Source organism: Metopolophium dirhodum, chromosome 1 (genome assembly GCF_019925205.1).
Source record: "Metopolophium dirhodum isolate CAU chromosome 1, ASM1992520v1, whole genome shotgun sequence".
Taxonomy (NCBI): Eukaryota; Metazoa; Arthropoda; class Insecta; order Hemiptera; family Aphididae; genus Metopolophium; species Metopolophium dirhodum.
The window spans coordinates 28,119,988-28,141,332 of NC_083560.1; the positions used below are offsets into that span (position 1 = coordinate 28,119,988).

A 21,345-nucleotide genomic window follows, 5' to 3' on the forward strand; every position below is an offset into this window, starting at 1 on the left:
AGAGGTTTTTTGTAATTTGTCAGTAGTTTTTCCCGTGGCATTAAATAACTATTGAGAAAATCGAAAAATGACCTCTTTAAAGAACCATCTTGATCCGATTTGCTAAAAGATGAGGTACTATATGTTGAAATCGAAGGTTGAAATCTGGTAGAATATTTGTACACAGGAAAAAAAAATAATAAACACCATTGTAAAACCACTGGCTTCCTAGCTCTGCAAAGAATCTAAAATAAAATAAACAATATGATATTTAACGTCCGTTTCACCACCCCCCTCCCACCAATATTTAAATCCCAGATCTTTTCTGCACTAAAAATTAGCATGAATTGGCAAGACTATTATTATAATTTGCATGACTATATTTAATGAAAAATAAGCGAAAAACTTTTTTTTTTTGGGGGGGGCTGTCAAAACGTTTTACCAGCCCCCCAAGATTGAAAAAAAAAATTTTCCGGAATTTTCTTTTGCCAATAATTAGCATGAATTGGCACGCCTACGTACGAAATTCGTACGCCATCGTATTTCCTCAGCTCATCATTATCCTCCCATTTACTACCTACTTAGTAGTAATCGAAGGAAGTTATAATTTTGTGTTCGTCTACAGTGACCAGATGGATGTTTTGTGGCAGAACGGACGCATCCAGTCGATGTGGACATCACACAAATGGTTTGCCATGCTGAAAGACATATTTCCAGTTTTGTCAAGATTAAGCCTGTTGATGAATGACCACCGCGTATGGGCACCCACGGGGAGCTAGAAATATAATAAATATGTAATGTGGCCAAATATAAATTAACACTGGAAGATGGGTAGAAAAATAAGTACCTAATTTAAAATGTACTATAGTATAACATGATGTAATTGTTGATGTCAAACAAAAATTATTGTACGATTTAAATAAATATTGTCGTTTTTAATTATAATGTTCCTATAAAATTATTATTATATTGCATTGTATTTTATATATAAAAAAAAATCCTGATCCCTGATACCTAGTTATAATATCACACACCGGGGTCGAGTATTCCAGACCTCGTTAATATAAACACAACGACGCCTCAAGAGCGATACGAGCGATAGGTGAACAGGAAACGTTACACTATACATTCTAATATTCATTATGATAAATAAGTAATAAACTGGTTTCATAAAAAAAATAAGTCAAACACTGCCACTTTTATACTTAGAATATTTAGACCGAGACACTTGATCATGGTGAACTGAAAAAGGTATTAAATATTTTCAAATATTAGTTTTAAGTATATATGTTTACATATTTACAACTCAGTATAAAACTAAAAACTGGGGAAGTCAATCTGCTGTATAGTAGGTGTCGAGTGCACCTCGTCGTAGGGTAGATAGCTGTGGTGGATATGTTGAATTTGAATTCAACGATAAATCATTGTATACGATAAAAAGCGATTCTGATCGGAGATGATTGGTCAGTCTAGAATATAAATAGGTACATTCATCACTCCGTTCAGATTTTCAGAATCTAAAATATTAAATAAGTTAATAAAACCAATGCAATTGCCAACTTGTCAAACCAACAGCTAAATGTAAAAATTTAATTTTTCCTTTTTTTCCACTAAATTAATGAAATCTGTAAACAAATTAGAGTAACCTAGGGTATTTTGGCGCACCTATTATTTTGTTACGTGGTAACATACACATTTAAGAAATATTGTTTTCCTACTATGCATACAATGTAGAATTCAATTCTACAGTCAAAAGTTGATTAACAAATTAATCAGTTTACCCGACGATTAGGGTAGTCAATGCTCGATTATCAGAAGCTGATATATTAAAATTATCATTTATATTTCACAAATTTCTCATCATTTTTTAGAATACCTTGTCTAACTCACGACTAATACATATTGTGTAATTTTACTAATTAGAAAATAATTTATTTAATTTATTTAGCTGAGATTCAATGGGTTTTTTATATTTTGGTCGACTTGTATAAAATCTTCAATATTAATGACATTAATAATGAAAATAATGAAATCATTATTATTGCCAACACTATCTCCATCACTATCGATTGTATCGTCAGTGTTAAATGGTTGTTTATTGGTAATAGTTTATGTTACTGTAAATTAGATCATAAATTATAATATAATCTATATATATATATATATATATAACCCAAATACCACTCACTCGCCTCATTTGCATCTCATAAAGTACAAAACTTACGAATATAGGAGGAACTACTGATGCTCTAGATGTGCAATGAGAAAGGATTTTCCGTAATTTGCATTTTGAAGGGGTGCATGCACACTGCACAAACAAAGATTCATAGATTCACAATAGAAATAGAAATATTTTTTATAGATAGTTTTCCTTTTCACTGTTATATATCAAATAACTACCTACTTTGTTTTAACGAAAAAAAAAACTATAGTTCCAACGTTGGGAGTCCTGGTTAATAATTCTAGTTTTAACAAGTTAAACTCAGTTTTGCCGTAAGGGCGTTTATCATAACTATAGTAGGTATTGACTAGTTAAATCTAGTTTTGACGGAGTTCTGGTTTTAAACTTTTAATCGTTACACACATATATATTATATATATTATATAATATAATTCAGGTACAGATTTCCGTTTCTAATCTGGAACTACAAACCGCTATTATTATGGGTATTATCAAATGATTACTCTTATTTCATACAACTTTGTTGTGGCGGAAACACATGTTAAATTATATTGATATGCATTTAATATATTTACAATCGTCACGTCATAATTTGTAAACCTCTGCAAGTGCATAATATTATTCAATTTTGCCCAATTCATGTGGACAATTATTATTTAAAAAAAAGGTGGGCAAGTGAGTGTCGCTCTTCTGTACAATAGGTTGCAAGTGGGCCACTGCAATGAATAGTGTTAAATTTGAATTCATTTATTTAATACCATTGTATAAGAAAAACGATTCTGAGCGAACACGGTCAGTCAGCCTATGATATTACTAAGTGTTTTTGATCATATTATTGTGATTAAAGTAATTTATATATAATCTATTTACGTGGAACTTTTTTTTAAAGTTTCAATCTTTACCTATAAAACTTGAACATTTTATAAATTTTTAACTGCAAAATAATTATTAAATGTTAAATTTGATAAATCTTGTCAAAATTCGAACTTTAAATGCTTATAAAAAAAAATTTTGCATAACAATATGTATATTTAAGCCTTGTATTACATTTTTACGAACAAATAAACCTTACTAAAAAAATGTAAATTTGAAATTCTCCGTTAACAGCTCGAAACGAGTCAAAGTTTCGTGGTGTATAGAAAATGAGAATATAAACATATGATATAAATCTTAAGTGTCTACGTTATTCGTTTTTGAATTACAAAAAATTAAGAAAATTGCTATATGAGAAATCCAGTGTTATAAAAATTTGAACTTCAAACGCACATTTCAAATTTAATTTGATTTTCTAACAGACAATTTTAGAAAACCGATTTTGCGTAAAAATTCCTATTTTCCTTAATTTCTACCCGTTTTGGAGCCAACCTGTAACAACGATTTCTATTTCGCTTTTATATTATTTTATATTACATAATATTATATGTTCTGAATAAATATATGGTATAAAGTATTATGATCTTGGTATAAATTGTATAAATGGTATAAATTAAAATATATGTGTTTATTAATTATTATGAATTATGATATTATGTTCTTGGTAAAAACTTGCATGATCGGGCAGAACAAGTAGGTAAGTGGGTTTTATAGCCGGCACCCAACTTACCTTCTACTTTTTTTGGCCGCGACTCAACTTTCATAGCTTTTAAAATGTACCCAAATTATCGCGGACCCAATTTACCTAGGACCATCGCAAACACCGAATGTGTACCACTGCGACGCTTGTCGCACCGCACGCAACAACCCGTCCGTCACCAACAGACGCCGAAATAATGGAAACAACAACGGCGACGGCACCTATCACGCACACACGCGTGCACGTTAAAGGACATCACGACATAATTTTTTTTTAATTTTCAGATTATCGGAGAAATATTGTTGTCCGAATAATGAAAAAAATTTTGGTAAAAATCCGAAGTAAAAAAAATGATTATTCAACGAGATGATGGAAGTCGATGAATAGAGCTCGGATGTTTATGGCTTAGCATATTTTTTTCGCGCAGCCAGAATTGCACCGGAGTGAGATATACATTTGATTCTTGAAGACAATATTAGAAATAGGCAAACTTTTTTTGCATATTTGACATTTTTGAGCATGTAAATGCATATATTGCTAATTTCTAGATTTAGTGGCATTTAAAATATTTAAAATTAATATAAACATAACACTTTTTACTACCTAATATGTATTTTAGTTTATATATTTATAATTATAGTATTTTATTTCTTTTATGTATTTTGCCATGAAGTTATTTTAAAATCATTTAAAACAAAAGTTATTCTGAATCACTAGTATCCCATTTTTTTGTAATTGATTAAAATAGATATAATATTTAATATACATTTAATAGTGTTTTTACTGGCATTTTTTTTTTATTTTTGTGTCTGTCATCACCTTTTAGGACAGTAAAAAAGCTTGGATTTTCTTCAACAGTAACTTTTCTGATAGGAAAGTGAATCTAGTTGGTACTTTGGGGGGTCAAAAGTAAAAATTTCCCAGTAGTTTTCAAAAGCGACGTGAAAAACAAAAGAAAAATTAAGGAAAAACGGGAATTTTTACACAAAATCTGTTTTTGAGAAAATCGATTTTGGTTTTTGGTGTAACTCTTAAACAAATGACCGTAGGGACATGACATTTTGACTGAATGTTTATAATTGCATTTCCTATACACCATAACATTTTCCAAATATTTTGACTTATTTTGAGCTGTTTAACTAACGGACATAATTAAAAATCCTTGGTCACAGTTTTTATTTATAAGCATTTAAAGTTCAAATATTGACAAAATACGGAAAAATCACGAAAATTAGCAAATTATTTTGAGTTGAGAATTCATAAAAATTTTTCTTTTTAAATCTAAGATTTTAAAATGTAATACAAGATTATCCATATGTTTGTCTACCATTTTCAAAAAAAAAAAATGTCTACAAGAATGTCAAATTAAATTTTTATGAGCGTTTGAAATTCATATTTTTACAAAATTTGATATTCACTCGATTTCTCGTGTAACGATTTTCTTATTTTGTTGTAATTAAAAAACGTATGACTGTAGATACTTGAAAATTTCACTGAAAATATATAGGCACAATTTTTTTTGTCAAGCATTTAAAGTTCGAATTTTGACAAAATTTATCAAATTTAAAATGTAATAATTATTTTGTAGTTAAAAATTTATAAAATGTTCAACTTTTGTAGCTAAGGACTAAAAATTTAAAATAAGGTTCCACGTAAATAGGTTATATATAAATTACTTTATTCACAATAATATCATCAATTATACTTGGTAAAATCATAGGCTGACTGACCGTTTTCGCTCAGAATCGTTTTTCTTATACAATGATATTATATCATTGAATTCAAATTTAACACCATCCATTACAGTGACCCACTTGTAACTTACTGTATAGCAGAGCGACATCCACTTATCCGCCTTTTTTAACTTACGGTGTGTGCAGGGGCGTAGGTATAGATTATTAATGGGGGGGGGGGGTTTCGACTTAAATTATTAGTAATAGGCTAACGTGAAAAAAACCAAATGCAAATATAGGCGTATATTAATAAAATACTTTTAATATTATTTTTTTAAATCAAACATTATACAAGTAAATTTAATCGTTTCCTACGTTGTGTTAGCTTGTTCACAATGAGTAAAGGATCGACAGTTACATCTCTATAAATATTTAGAAGAGTAAGTCCAGTTAGTCGCTCTTGACCAATGGTGTTTCGTAAATACGTCTTTAACCGCTTTAATGTAGAAAAGGAACGTTCCGCACTAGCAGTAGACACAGGAAGAGTGGCTAAAATTTTGAGAAGATTATAAATGAGAGGAAAAAAACTGTTTATCACACTTTTCCAATGTTTTAATTGCATTAAACTCATTCAAGTCATCACTTATTCCTTCCCACTTCTTGGTCCATAATTGATACTCACACAACAGATTTTCAAGTTTTTCATTTACCAGGTACATTTTATGGATTTCTGTCAATTTGCTTTTAGCATCATTCTTATTTTTCATAAATTTTGGAATTAAGATCTGTAGGTTCCCGATCTTTTCGTGATGGTTAGAAAATCTGGCTGCTAGTTCGCTTAGAACATGGTCAAGAAATGGATAGTAAACATTTATTTTATAATATATTTCGGCTGTCTCTGCAGGATTATTGCTTCGTCCTTTTTGTCTGTTTGTGATTCTAGGTGCTGTAAGTGACTCAATACCTAAATATTCTTTAGAATCTGTCACAATTTTTAAAAATTCATCATCATTTCGTATGTCTTCTAATGTTTTTTTTACGATGTCTACATATTTGCATGCTTCGGTCAAATCAATATTTTGAGTTTGAAGAATTTTATTAAGAGTTGACGTGAAACTGAAAACTTTTCGCAAAATGAGCATCGATACTACAAACTGTGAGTTTTCTATTGCTTGTTTTAATTGGTAGGCTTGTGATGCACATTCTCTTCGACTATCTTGTAGAGCTTGCAGTGCTTCTGTTACTACAGAAAACATTTCTGCAAATCGTTCTACTGCCAAATGTTTTTCAGTCCAACGGGTTTCACAAAGAGAAACCAGATTCAAGTGAATAGCTCCAGCTGACTCTGCTGCATCTTTAAGAAGACCATCACGTAACGCGGATTGTCTAAAAAAATTAATTACAGTCTTAATAGTACCAATACAGTTTCGGATCATAGGGATTTCACAAGAGTGTGCCAAAACCAAATTTAAAGTATGGGCTGAGCAATGGATGAACTGAGCTTTTGGGTATTTCTCTGAGATTATTGTGCGCACTCCTCGAAATTGACCACTCATCACAGCAGCGCCATCATATCCTTGGCCAACTAACATCTCCATATCTAATCCAAGAGTCATTATACATTGCATGATGGTGGTGGCCAACGCTGAAGCTGTCACATCTTTTACATGCACAAACTCTAAGAAATCTTCTCTGATAAATACATTATCTGCAGAAGAATCGTCTACGTACCGAATGCACAAAGCTAATTGTTCGTACCTTGATATGTCTTGCGTTTCATCAGCAAGAATGGTAAAAAATCCAGCATATTTTATTCTATTGACAACATTTTCTTGAATAAAATTGCCACATAGATCAATAATTTCGTTCTGTATAGTTGGTGACGTGAACATTGATCGACTGTCGGATGTTTGGGATAAAATATGTTCCTTTAGGAAATGATCACCCGATCTTGCACGAAATCGCAAAATTGCACGAAAGTTGCCATCATTATAGGGGGGTTCTGTTAAACCTATTTTGCCAGTTTCATTTTTACCCCTTAAAGCTATTTGTTGACGACCACATAAGATTACAGTTTCAACAATAGAGATCAATTTTTTCCTATTTTCTTCGGCTTGTTTTTTATTTTCTGAGTTTATAGATGTTATAATATCAGTAGTTTTTCCTGTCATAACTGTTATAAACCCTTGAGCTTTTTCAACTGAAAACATATGATAGTCTGCCTTACTATGACTGTCAAATATTTGTTTAGCTTTTTTCCAATTTATAAATGGGATGGCAACTAAAGACCGTAGTTCTTGTCCACCACGACCACCATGATTACGACCAAATAAAACGCACACTTTGCAAAGAGCACCTTTGGCAACATCTGAAAATACGAGCCAAGAATATTGTTCCATCCAGTGGCGTTGGAAAGAAAGACGTCGTTTATCACTCACAGGAAATTTATATGATAAAGGTGGCATCCACGGGTTTTGAAAAACTTTAAACTTTTTTTCGTTATCTGTCGGTGGATTTCCTAAATAGATTCCTACATCATTTTCAAATAATAGCTCTTGTTCTCCTTCAACGGAAGAAACTTTTTCAGAAGGACTTGAAGCTTCAGGATCAGTTGGGTCAGACACAAAAAGAGATGAGGGTTGATTAATTTGCAGGGTGGTTCTACTTTCGGATTTTTTTTTCTTCTCGAAAAAGTTTAAAACCGATGGCTGACTTATTCGCTTCATTTTGTTTCTGTTATAATAAAAATAATTAATTTTTTAATATGTAATCTTATAAAATAATTTGAATTATCGAAATATAGAATATTATAAATTAGAATCTCTAGAGTGAAAATAGTCTGCCCAATGAACAACAAAAACATTATAAAATTCGACGTTCAAAAAAATTACATTTTTATTTGAAACAGTAAACGTATAAAATACGTGTATTGCGAGTAAACTCAAAAAAAAACGTAGAAGTAACAGCCGTAACAATCTAACATAAACCCGATGTACAATAAAATTATAATCTACAGATGATAATAAGGAATAATTTTATATCAATATCATAGAAATACAAAAAAAACCTAAGCAACAATGAATACGTAAACATGGATAGCGTCAAAAACGTGCTGTGTTGACGTCGGTCACCGTGGCAAGATCGCGAACGTCAACTATATTTGTGTTGACATCGGTGATCGGCAGTGAACGTTTTAATATAAATGACAAAACGAAAAACAATTTGAAATAAATAATTCTGATTGTATTTATATAATATAAATTATAAAAATTAATAAATTACCTGTTTTGGCTGGAAAATAGTCTTTAGTTACACGACAACTACAATGCGCGACAGCTCCAGGATAAATGGCCTGATGTAAAACGGGGATTACGTAATTTCAAACACAGTGATAAGTTCTTATACTATTAATAAACTATTATTAGCAGTATTGCTGGTACGGCCGTATGCGTCGTGGGTAAAAATAAGACCGTCGGGCACGCAATTTTGTAGTTAATATTTTATATATAGCTATTACAATATTGAATATAACATTAGATATCTATTATCTATCTTGATAATCATTATTTTTCGTAACAAACACGTACTTGTAAAATTGTATTACAAAAATATTTTTTCCTGATTATTATTATTATATTATTATATATTAACTGATTGGGATTTTTTAATGGGGGGGGTTTGAACCCCCCAAACCCCTCCCTTACCTACGCCCCTGGGTGTGTGTATTTTACATTTACGCATTGTAAATGTTTACTCGAGCGTAAATATAATAAATCAGACACGAATTTTTCAATTTTTTGACGACCCCCAAAACCGTTTACGTTCCGTTTTGGTTATCATAATATTATTATACATTAAGCCATTTAGCCATTTAGCCATTTAGGTATATACTGTTAATATACCTCTATACACGCAGCGTACCCAACGGCACACAGTGGTCTGAGACCCATTTTTAGCTGGCCAAAAGTGCTATTCCTAAAAACTAAAAAATGCTACATTTTAGTGTTTATTTATTTTTGTTATAGTATTTTGATCGTTATTTAAAAAAATTATGTTAATCATTTGATTATTGAGTGTTATAGACCTGTTTAGAAAATTATAGATTTTTATTGATTATTTCCAACTTTTACACTATAAATATAAAGTAATTTTGTTCACTCTAAATAATAATTTATTTAAATTTTATATTTTTATAATTAATTCATATTATTTTGTTCTTAATATAATATCGTTAGAAAAAAATTATATTTTTTTTTAAACATGTAAATATGGCAATATTACCATTATATAATATATATTATGTACCTACACGTTATATATTAACCATTAATTGTGTAATAAAAAAATAATAATAATAATAATAATTTCTAATATTACTATTATAATCTGCAACCAATGGCAAGCAGTTATAAACGAAAAAAATTTCAATTTCCGTCGTATTTAAATTTATTTAACTGGACAGATTTCACTCGCTCGGGCTATTAAAATAAAAAAATATCTCGATTTGTTGTGTAAAACCAAATTGGGAAGGTCTCAAGGTAACAATCAACATTAAATGGCTATAACAATGAGACTATCCACGATATTCTGCGATGGTAAATAGTTCAACAGTAGTTTGTCTATGAGAGTTGAGATTTACGTCTACTATAGTTATATCTATTATTACTATTATAACCTGTGAGATGTTACCAATGGCAATCATTTAAAAACAAAAAAAAACGACCCTGTAATAATACGGTCACGTGACATCTGACATTTTGTCAATTTGTGGGCTTCTAAGGATCGTAGAGCCTGATGTTAAATAGTCTATAACCTTTCCGTTAGAATTGGGCTCTGAAATCCAAAACCCGACTGGTACTTCCAGAGATTACTTCGACCATACAACCTGAATGCCAATTTCTTTATATAATATTAGTATTGATAAACACCTATATAATATATAATGTGACGGGGCCGGGGGAACGACCAGTTAAATATAAGATAATATCCTAGGAGAGTCGTAGCCAGTAGCCAGGGGTTATATCAGAATCTTAAATACATTTAATCAACTATGATTCAATTTCAGTTATTATTAAGTTGTATTGTCTACTAAACACTTGCAAATAATAATACTCACAAAATATGTAAATTTCGTTTGTCATATTATGTGACTGTATTGTCGTCATATACGGAGTTCCCTAGTCGTAGTGTGTTGAAGTCTAAGTGCACAGTGAAAGCTTTGAAGGTATAAGGACATATTTTAGGTCAGAAATTGATCGTACATCACATTGAAATTATATTATATATATATATAGGGTCTTAAAATTTCATGACATTTATTTTCTTGAAATATTTCATGAATTTTTCATGAAATAATTCATTTTGATGAAAAATAAAAATAAAATGTTTATTATACCTAAAAGTTTATAGTCGTCAACTTCTAAGTGAATATTTTTAAAAGTTGGTTTATTGTATGAAACAAAAAAAATATGTAACATATGTTACATAAAATGTATAAGTTGTTTAACAAATCTATAATAGTACCAAATACAAAAACTATAATAACCATGGACACTTGAAATTTTCAACAAATGTTAAATTGAGTTAAATGACCATTTTTTAGGTATGGTAATATTTTCAAAAAATGTTTACTCTTTATGAGCTATTTATAGCCACGGGAAAAGTTTTCAAATTTTGTAATTTATTTCTCAGGTAGAAATTCATAATTGTTTTTCTGTTCATACCCAACGTTAGAAATTTCAATAAAAGGTTCCCAACAAGTTTTACTACCTCTATCAAAAATAAAAAGCTCAGTGGAATGTTACGCTATTTATAGCAATGAGATATTTTCAATTTTTATTAATTTTTATTTTAACTATTAAATTTGATTATTTATACAAGCAAGTACGCTCGGCTGACAACGTCTCCGGTCAGATTCAGTGTCGGCCTGGCCCAGGCTGCTAAGGGGCGATCGCCTCCGAGACCCCGACACGTATTTTTCAAGAAATAAATTAAATTTACCAAAATTTACCTACTATATATAGCCCAGTGATATGCTTTTGGGTCCATTACATAATTGTATAATAATAATATAATATTATACATTTTATTATTTTAATAATACTAAAATCATAATATCTTAGTCCGTGGTAATAATAAAATTATATGATAATTTTAGAATCTATAATTATTATATTGAAATACGTACTGTGATGTTTTATCGATATTATATTACTATATATATATCGATCCATATTATGTAATAAATATCTATACATTTTTTTAAAAATATTTTTTGAGTTTTGGTATTTTTGAGAGGCCCTTTGAACAGTTTACCTCTTGGGCCCTTTAGATTCCAGGCCGACACTGGTCTGAATCGTTTTTAGTACACAATATGATTTATCATTGAATTCAAATACGTATAACACATCCGATATCCATTACAATGACATGATGCTGATCATCATTACAACTTATCCACCTTTTTAACATTTCAGTTGTTCTTTGCAACTATCTCAGTTTACCTCAGTTATATGCTTGTAATAATTGAATATTTGAATGTATTAATTCATGCAAATTGGTAATAAATCATCAATTTGAGTAACATTGAATAGGTAATTATTTGTTATCATCTTAATCAAAATTTAGCATTACAATATTATAAACATAATAATATATACATTATATATTAGGTATATATTTATATGTTAGTGTATGTTACGCGGACTATAATATGAATATAGTTTGTGGTATATACAAATATATTATAATTAATGATACCAGTGTAACACAATTTATAATTATTATAATATAAGCATGTATTCATCACTTCATCAGTGAAATATTTACCTACATAATATTCTATTAGGTAGTAGGTACGTAATCACTAATCTAGTACATATTTCAATTTCAAAACCTATATTATGGGAATATTATACAACTTAATTACTTTCTTATAATAATCATCCAACCAAAATTCAATGTTTTCCATATAATCTGTGACCGGTGGTCGTATCACAGAACCATAACGGCATAACGGCTAGATCCAAAAAAAAGTTTTACGTTCAATTTCAAAGGACAAATTATGCACTTGTCTCGCCTTTAAATAGATTAATGAAATTAGTTAATGATGTCCAGGTTGATTTATTTAATTTTCATGCTTTTGATGGTTTTTGTGATTATATTACCCATTATACATAGTATTATATTAGGTTATTTTATAATTTATATTATTTATTATTTAATATTTTTTTTTTATTATTATTATTCTATCAAGCTATTATTATTTGAATTATTATCCTAGATATTTTTATTATTATATTAAGATATTATTATTTGTATTATTATTCAAGATATTATTATTATTATTATTATTTTATCATTCTATTATTTGTTTTTGTGTTTATATTACTGTCATTACAGTCAACTAAATAGATTTAAGTTTACTAATGTAATAAATATTAATTTGTTATTGGGTTCATCCCGTTTACATTAAAATAAATTAATAACATTAATACTATCAAATATGGTAATATCAATTGATATTACAGTTTGAATGATAATAATATAATATTTATAATATCGGAGTCACGGCCTTAGAAGATAAGGTCGGGACATTTCCCTAATTAACAACGTTAATCAATTCGGTCGCTTAGAGAGGACATTTTAGTTGGGTTTTTCGCCGCTAATTTATTAGGCGCCTCGGTCTGAACTTTATTGAGGTTATGAATAAACAAAAATTAAACATCACAATAAATTATTATTATCGTAATTGAAATTAGAAAACAGAAATATTGTATTATACAGAGTGATTCACCAAGCATGCTCACCCCTATTTTTTCCTTTAATACATCTAAATATAACTTTCTTCTATTTTTTTTAAAAATATTGAACAAAAATTTGAAAAATATTGTAATTCACCTTATGTTTTTGATTTTATTTTAGAAGAAATATTGAGTGAACACAAATTAAGTTTCCCATGTTCTACACATGCCAATGATATAATTTCTTTCGTAGTTATATATCACATACGTATGAGAATGAGGCAGTTTCCCCAACAAGTAAATCATAAAAATAAAAAATTGAATCGTAATAAAAAAAAAATTGCTACGTTATATTCGACATAATACATGAAAGTACCTACTGCACCAAACGTTAAAATTGTACTGTAAATATTTGTAAATAATAAAACAATAAAATATAATATGGTTAATTATTAAAGTAAATCATTATTCATTAATCTTTATCATCAATTTATTTATTTATTTTATTTAGTTAATACTCAATTATTAATTGGTGACCGGTTTTAGATTCTGAGATCTGAGCGCCGAGTGGAGCGATGTTTTTTTTAAATTTGTAACAATGTTGCCACTCTGCAGCCGATGACCGATGGTAAGTTGGTAAATAGGAAAATGCAGAAAGTTGGAACAGAAGCGCTATTAAAATAGCGGATTAAATAAGTACTAAAATGCAAGCCTGGGCATAAACGCGTTAAAAAGTTAAAAGTTAAGTTAATTTTAACTTTTAACTGAACTTTTTAAAATTTAATTTTCATTAACTTAATTTTTAATTTAACTTATTTTAATTGCTATAAACTTAATAAATAACGAGTTACTTTTAATCAGATTCAAGTTAAGTTAATTTATAAATAATTAAATTATAAATAAAATTATTATTGAAATCTGATCTATATTGTATATTATACATTTACTAGAATAGTAGAATAGGAAATAAAATTTAATTAAATTTAATTCTCGTTCCATTAATCAGAATAGTTCAATAAAAATAACTTAATTAATTATATAATATAGGTATACCACTATACCTCGGCATACGGGCATAGGTAGTGTAAAAATAACAATATTAAATAGTAAATACTAATAAGTCATAACAACGAATAAATATATGTCTATACCTCGGCATACGGGCATAGATGGTGTAAAAATTTAAAATAACAATATTAAATAGTAAATACTAAATACTAATAACTAATAAGTAATAACAACGAATAAATATATATATATATTAATATATTATATATATATATATATATATTAATATATTATATATATATATATATATAAATATATTATATATATATATATATATATAAATATATTTAATTCGTGCTAATAATTAATACATAATATGATGTGATATGGGAAAACTGTAAAAGCCAAAAGGTAAAACGCATAAATCACAAATGTACAATTTACAAGTTACAAGAATATAATATTATTATAAAATATTTTCGTCATAAAGACATAAATAACCAAATAAGTTATTAATTCTGTTATGGGTTATGCTCATATTATATATTTATAATGTTTGTATTAATAAACATAAATTGTCATTTGTCATTACAATCATTGGATAAAAATATAAAATATAAAGATAGTTCTTGGTCGTTCATTTTGCGTTCGCCGTTCTTACAGCACGCACGACTTACCTAAGTATTAAATATTGTGTATCAGTTTTCGTATAACCATGTGATTATCTGTGAAGTACGTTTATTATTTTTTTTGATTCAATATTTTAATTACTTAATTTTTGCAATTCCATCAATACCTACTGACTACTTAGTACCTTCAGTCTACACTATAATAGAAGATTTCTTAAACTCGTTGGTAAATGGTAAGTATTTCAATATTTGTGTTTTATTATTATTTTGTATTTTATTAAGTTGATTTTAAATTACTAATAATATAAATAGTAAAAAGTAATAATGATATGATATCATCTCATTAGATATTCAGAATGATTATAGTTACAATTGCTTAATTTATATTTTAATTTTCAGTTGAAATAATAAACTGTCATTTGTCAAATATCTAATGATGTGTAAACAACAATCCACCAGTGAAGTAGTGAATATAAGAACAGCCGATAATAAACCAAGATGGTCATATATTAGTCAATATTTTGAACAAATTTGTGATACATCTACCAAAAACTTGATTTTTAAGTGTCTTCTTTGTGGCCCTAAAAAGAAACGAATTTCCATATCAAATACTTCAAACTAAAATTTGAGAACTCATATTAAAGTATGTAAATTTTTATTTAAAACACATAATAGTGTAATAATATACTATGTAGTAACCTCATGATAAAGCTTATAATATTTTTGATATGAAAAGTACCTAATTCATAGTTAGTACCTACATAGAGCAGTGTTTGAATTAAGGGTAAACGAGTGAAGGAGTACCTCTAGTTAAAAAAAAATAGTTTAGAGTACCTACCGGTACTTATTATAATCTAGGTATTCAATAGTTAGATATCTTCGGGTTGATAAGCAGTTTTTTTTGGTATCCGGTGAATTGGTCGCGAACAATTATTGATCGCCGGTGAATTGATCGTGGGTGAATTTATCGTGGATATAATTGGTCGCTAGGATAATTGATCGTCAAATGAACAATTTTAGTTTTTAATTATTTTATTATAATATTAGGTATATTTCTGAGTTTTATGCTTTTAAAATTTCTCACAGTTAATTAAATTTAAAATTATAATAAATAAATAAATAATAATAATAATAATAATATTAATAATTAAACATTTTAATTTATTTAAAGTTGGAGTTGAAGATTATGGGCTATTCCTTTTAAAAAGTCTAATTTACTCCTAGTATGATAGTCGTCACATATTTTTATAATTTTTTCTGCATGGTCTTTGTACTTCCGTTTAATCATCATTATAGATCGTTATACATCGTCATTCCTGCAATTAGTTGTTCTGTCTGTAACTTGATAAATGATAAGGCTCTCCTCCTTTTTGAACGAATCTATACATTTCCATATAGTTGGATGACACGCGTTCAGACTAGATGCAAAGACATATTAATTATATAAATATATTTTATAGGTATTTATATTTTAGGTATTTTAAAGTATTTTATATTATAGTTATAGGTAGGTACGTACACATTTATTATTATCGCTATATGAAAATACACACTTTATACGGGTCGGTCGGTGTGTGAGTGCAGCGTACGAAGCAGTTAGGTAACCGGGCGCGCGTATTTTTCTTTTTTAGTTAATTTTCCGGTATTTTTAATAAATTAAGTTCCGATAATTCACATATTTTAACTTTGTTTCAATCAACATTTAATTTTTTTTTATTAAATAAACACATTTTTATGCATGTAAAAACTAATGTACTAATGTATAATATCCTATACTATCTGCAATATAAATATAAAAATTAAATTAAAAATTATTTTAAGTGCATTTTATATTGCATTATTTGCATTTTAAATTTTAACTTTAAATACTTATAAAAAAAATCTTATGTTAAAATATACTATAGATACTGAGAAGGATTTATTTAATATTAACTTACAGATGTCGAAGCTGAGCTAATTACAGCGCGAGTACTCAAATCCACATTTTGCGTAGCCATATTTTTGATCAAATTAACGGCTTTGGCAGCTTCAATATTTCCACAATCTTGTACATGATTGTGTTGTATTTCTCTAAGTATTTCATTATTAAGAGAATGAATACGACTTTTACATTTTATTTTTTTATATTAAAATCCAATGTTCGCGACCAATTTCACCCGTTTTTTTTTACACTGCATCCCCCCATTGAACTTTTTTCCAATTCAAGTAGTGAGTATAAATAAAGTATTGAAGCCTGAGATGATATTATATTACCACATTTTAGGCTTAAACATATTTTCACTGTTGTTATACCTAGTCAATAAAAATAAAATTAGAACAATTTTTTGTGAGAAATAAATTTAAAAAATAATGTTGATGAAAATATGTTATAACTGTTTCTGTACCTTTGGTTTACCGAAATATTAAATTATAATCACAGAACTCATAAGAATACTGAATGAATATTCCTGTAAAACTAAAACATACATACTACACAGATAATATTTCATAATTATGTTTTTTTTAATGAATTTATCTGGTTTTCAGATTATGCATTCAAAAGAATTAAACCATTTTAATGATTGTGCAAAAAAAAAGATCATCAACGACAAACATTGTTGAATCTAAATATCTAATAAACAATTAAAGCTGTGTGAAGTGGGTAAAATACCAGTTAGAAAACTAAGTGATGGTGAATTTAACGATGCCAATTTAAAACTGATAATTGATACAGTATCTCCATTTTCCTTAATTGAGCACCCTGCTTTTATAACATACTGCAAATTAACTTCAAACAAGATTCCTGTTTCAAGACGAGTATTAGTTCGTAGGATCGAAACTTTGTATAGTAAAATGATTGAAGAAATGATAACTGATTTTGAAAAGATCAAGTATGTATGCTTAACTTGTGATTGTTGGAGTATATTTCATAAGTAAATATTGAGAATATTGTAATATATTATAACTTATTTTAGATTTTAAAAGTAGTCATAATTATTAAAGTTTATACTATTACTAAATTAAATTTTACTTGTAGTTTTCACTTATAATTGGTTTATAACATAATTTTTAATTTTTCATATTTATAATTTAAGCACGGATAGATGAAATTGTTTTAATTTCATTAGTATTAGTTATAACTAGAGCGCGGATTTGTATGCACTTAAAAGTATTGAAATATGCCATATAATATGCAGTAAAAATCATGAAAATATGCAAAAAATATGCAGTAAAAATCATGAAAATATGCAAAAAATATGGAGTCAAAATCATAAAAATATGTAAAAAATATGCAAACATTTTTTATTTATTTAAAATTTACAATACAACTTATAATAATTAATTACTTAAATAGATACTTCCTAAAAAAAATTTAGGGAATTTCCTGAAAAACTTAATTTATTTTTAAAATGTTATTTATTATTAAAATGAATAATCATGTGCATTTCAAGTTTTTCTTCTGTGAAGCTGTATCGTTTATCGGTTAACATATTTTTAAAAACTGAGAACGAACGTTGGACGTCAATCGAAATTGTTGGGGAATATTTGAAGCAAATTAGTATTGTCGGGTCTTCATAAAGATCTTCGAGCTGAACGTTTTCGCGGTATGTCGATAACCGACTGACACTGCAAGAACGATTAAGTTTACGTCGTAATCGATTATTTATCTTATAAAGGTTTAAATAAATATATATATACATTATTATTTAGTGACTATGAAATTTAGTTTTAATTTTTCTACTTGACAAAATATTATTTTATACATTTTTTTAAATTTTTGCTTCAATATGCAATAAATTTTGAATTTTGCCAAAATATGCAAAAATATGCAATAACCTTTAAATATGCAGAGATATGCAAAAAAAATTTTCTCTATTAGCTTCAAATTATGATGATTCGTGGAGATAACTGACAACAATCCAAAAATATTAAAAGGAAAAGAATATGCAATTGCATAGAAATCCGCGCTCTAGTTATAACTAATAAATAAGAATAATATATATATATATAGTATAGTGTGTAGGTAATATAAATACCAATATTAGTTGTGAATTTTTTATTTTAACATAATATAATATTTAATCTAATTTATTAAGACTTAGTATTACAAATTACAATACTGAATAGCATATTAATTGTTATTTTTATTTAGGTATATTATTAATAACTTCAGTTTTTATTTTGTTATTATAGATCATATATTGGTTTCACTGTCCATTGGCTTAATCCCGAAACACTTGAAAGTTATTCTAAAGGTCTTGCTTGTAGGCGTATTTTTGGACGACATACATTTGATAACTTGGCAGAATGTATAGATAAAGTAATTAATGAGTTTAAGCTTAAAAACAAAGTCACTTTAATAGTTACAGATAATGCTGCTAATTTTGTTAAAGCTTTTAGGTAAGTAAAATGTTTTTTTTTTTACTCAGACTTATTAAAGTCAATTTTCACTGCTTTGGTTTATTGTTTTTTTTATTAATTAATTTTTCAATTTTATTACTTTTAAAGTCTTTAATAGTGACTCTGAACAAGGTACAGAGGGTACAGTAGATGATGGAATTGATGTTCCTGACGTGAATGAGATTCCTATGAATGTTGAAGTAACAGATTTATTAGAAACCCAGGACATTGAAAGTTAATTTTGTTTTTTATTGCCTCCACATCAAAGGTGTGCAGCCCATACTTTAAGTATCATGGTCAATAATATATCCTATGGGCTATGGCTAATAATAGTAATTTTACATTAATTACTTATTATTCATTGTTTTAGGTATTATTTTTTCTACTTATACAAATTTAAATTAAAACTGATTTTAACATTTTATTATTTTCATTAATAACTATTGTAATTAATTTCAGGTGGAATTCCTTTTATGATGCTATGAAATGTATAATGACCAATATTGATAAGATAAATATACTTTGCATTGACTTACAGTTGCCATCTATATCATCACTTCGTGAAGTTTCATTTTTAAAGGAATATTGTGATGTATATTCATTTTTTTTTTAAGTTATTATGAATCCAAATTTTCTAAGTTTTAAAATGGTTATACATTTCTTATCAAATAGGTGATGAAACCAATAGCTAAGGCTTCGGATTTATTACAAGGTGTGAAGTTTGTTTCACTTGGGTATTTGCTGCCAACAATTAGTGCTATTCACAAAGCATTAAATGATATTAACGGAGTAAATTTGTGTATACCTTTGGTTATTGCGCTAAAAAAAGGACTAAATAAAAGGTATTAAATATATTATATATTATTTAAGTACTTGTAGGCTGTTACTAATTTATACTTATAAATTATTCAGATTAATCATTGAAATTCTAAACAAAGTCTTTTAAAATCATTATAGGTAATATTTGTAACTACTAACTAGTCATTTATCTCTGTTATGTTTAATTTAAGTAAGAATATTATCTAATCGATGACATTGGTTTTTTTTATGTTTCAATTTTAAAATGTTCATTACTGGCTTTAAAATTAAAATAATTCTAAATTTAGTTATGTCATTTTGATCTAAGATTAAACATAATTTATTTTATTTATTATATTGAATATTGATTTCTCAAAATAAATAATTTTCACAAGAATATGTATGATTCTATAAATCAAATTATTTATATTGTTAATTAATTTGCAGATTCAATAGATATATGGAATCTACATCATGCCAAGTAGTTGCATGTTTAATACAAAAATTTAAGCTAAACTGGACAAATTCTGAAAATTGTAACGAAATTAAACAAACATTTTTGGAGTTTATAACTGATAATGCTCAGTTAACAGAAACAAATCTTCCTGTAACTACCACTGCTTCTACAGACAATAATAGTAGTGATTCTGAAGAAGACTTTTTTAGATTAAATAATTATGAAACCAATGAAAATAACGATATCCAAATTACAATAAACAATTATTTTTCAAACTCAAACATTAAAAGTTCATTAGATTTGCCATTAGTTTTAAGAAACGCATATATACAATGTAACACGGCTATTTCTTCATCTGCACATGTAGAACGTTTGTTTAGTGCAGTAGGTCAATTATTAAATAAACGTAGAGGATCAATGGCTGACAAAAATTTTGAGATGACTCTTTTGTTAAAATTCAATAAATGTTTTACTGATTCATAAGTTTTGCTTAGTTTTCTGAAAAAGTATTCAGTTGAAAATTAATGCCATGTTATTTTTATTTATTAATTAAAACATAATATATATTATATATTTATATTATTATCTATTAAAATAAATCAAAAGGTTATTCGTATATCTTATTTTGTATACTTTTGGCACCTACTACAACTACATAATTCTTTTCATCTGTATTTTTATTTTCCAAATTTAGTTTAATGTCTATTTTCTGAGTGTAATAATATTTATGAATTTTATTATTTCAAACCATATGACTAGCTATTTATATATTTAAAAAAAAATTATTGACTTAACTTAAGTCAATAAGTTAATTGAAAGTTTCCATATAACTTTTAACTTAACTGAGTTAAAAAAAAAATAGACTAACTATTAATTTTAAACTTTTCAAAATGAATTATATTAACTTAACTTAACTCAGTTAAA

At 27.5% G+C, this 21,345-nt stretch overlaps 1 protein-coding gene and 1 pseudogene across 1 annotated transcript; one reads left to right on the forward strand and one right to left on the reverse strand.

Annotated features, from left to right (window-relative positions):
• Positions 1 to 5,753: 5,753 nt before the first annotated feature.
• LOC132935399 (52 kDa repressor of the inhibitor of the protein kinase-like) lies at positions 5,754 to 8,133 on the reverse strand. The gene is made up of 3 exons (XM_061001950.1): positions 7,635 to 8,133; positions 6,006 to 7,520; positions 5,754 to 5,956 (listed from the first exon to the last, which is right to left on the reverse strand). The coding sequence occupies exons 1-3, from the start codon at positions 8,131 to 8,133 to the stop codon at positions 5,754 to 5,756; spliced, it is 2,217 nt and encodes a 738-aa protein (XP_060857933.1).
• Positions 8,134 to 12,499: 4,366 nt separating this feature from the next.
• On the forward strand, positions 12,500 to 19,170 carry LOC132933810 (uncharacterized; annotated as a pseudogene).
• Positions 19,171 to 21,345: the final 2,175 nt, after the last annotated feature.

Excerpts from the sequence above, each read along its gene's own strand:
- LOC132935399 (XM_061001950.1), bottom strand. The coding sequence starts at position 8,133 with ATGAAGCGAATAAGTCAGCCATCGGTTTTAAACTTTTTCGAGAAGAAA. Across the intron at positions 7,521-7,634 it reads ACAAATATTTGACAGTCATA|CCGAAGAAAATAGGAAAAAA; the intron begins GTAAGGCAGACT and ends ATAAAAAACAAG. Across the intron at positions 5,957-6,005 it reads AATTAAAACATTGGAAAAGT|CCACTCTTCCTGTGTCTACT; the intron begins GTGATAAACAGT and ends TCAAAATTTTAG.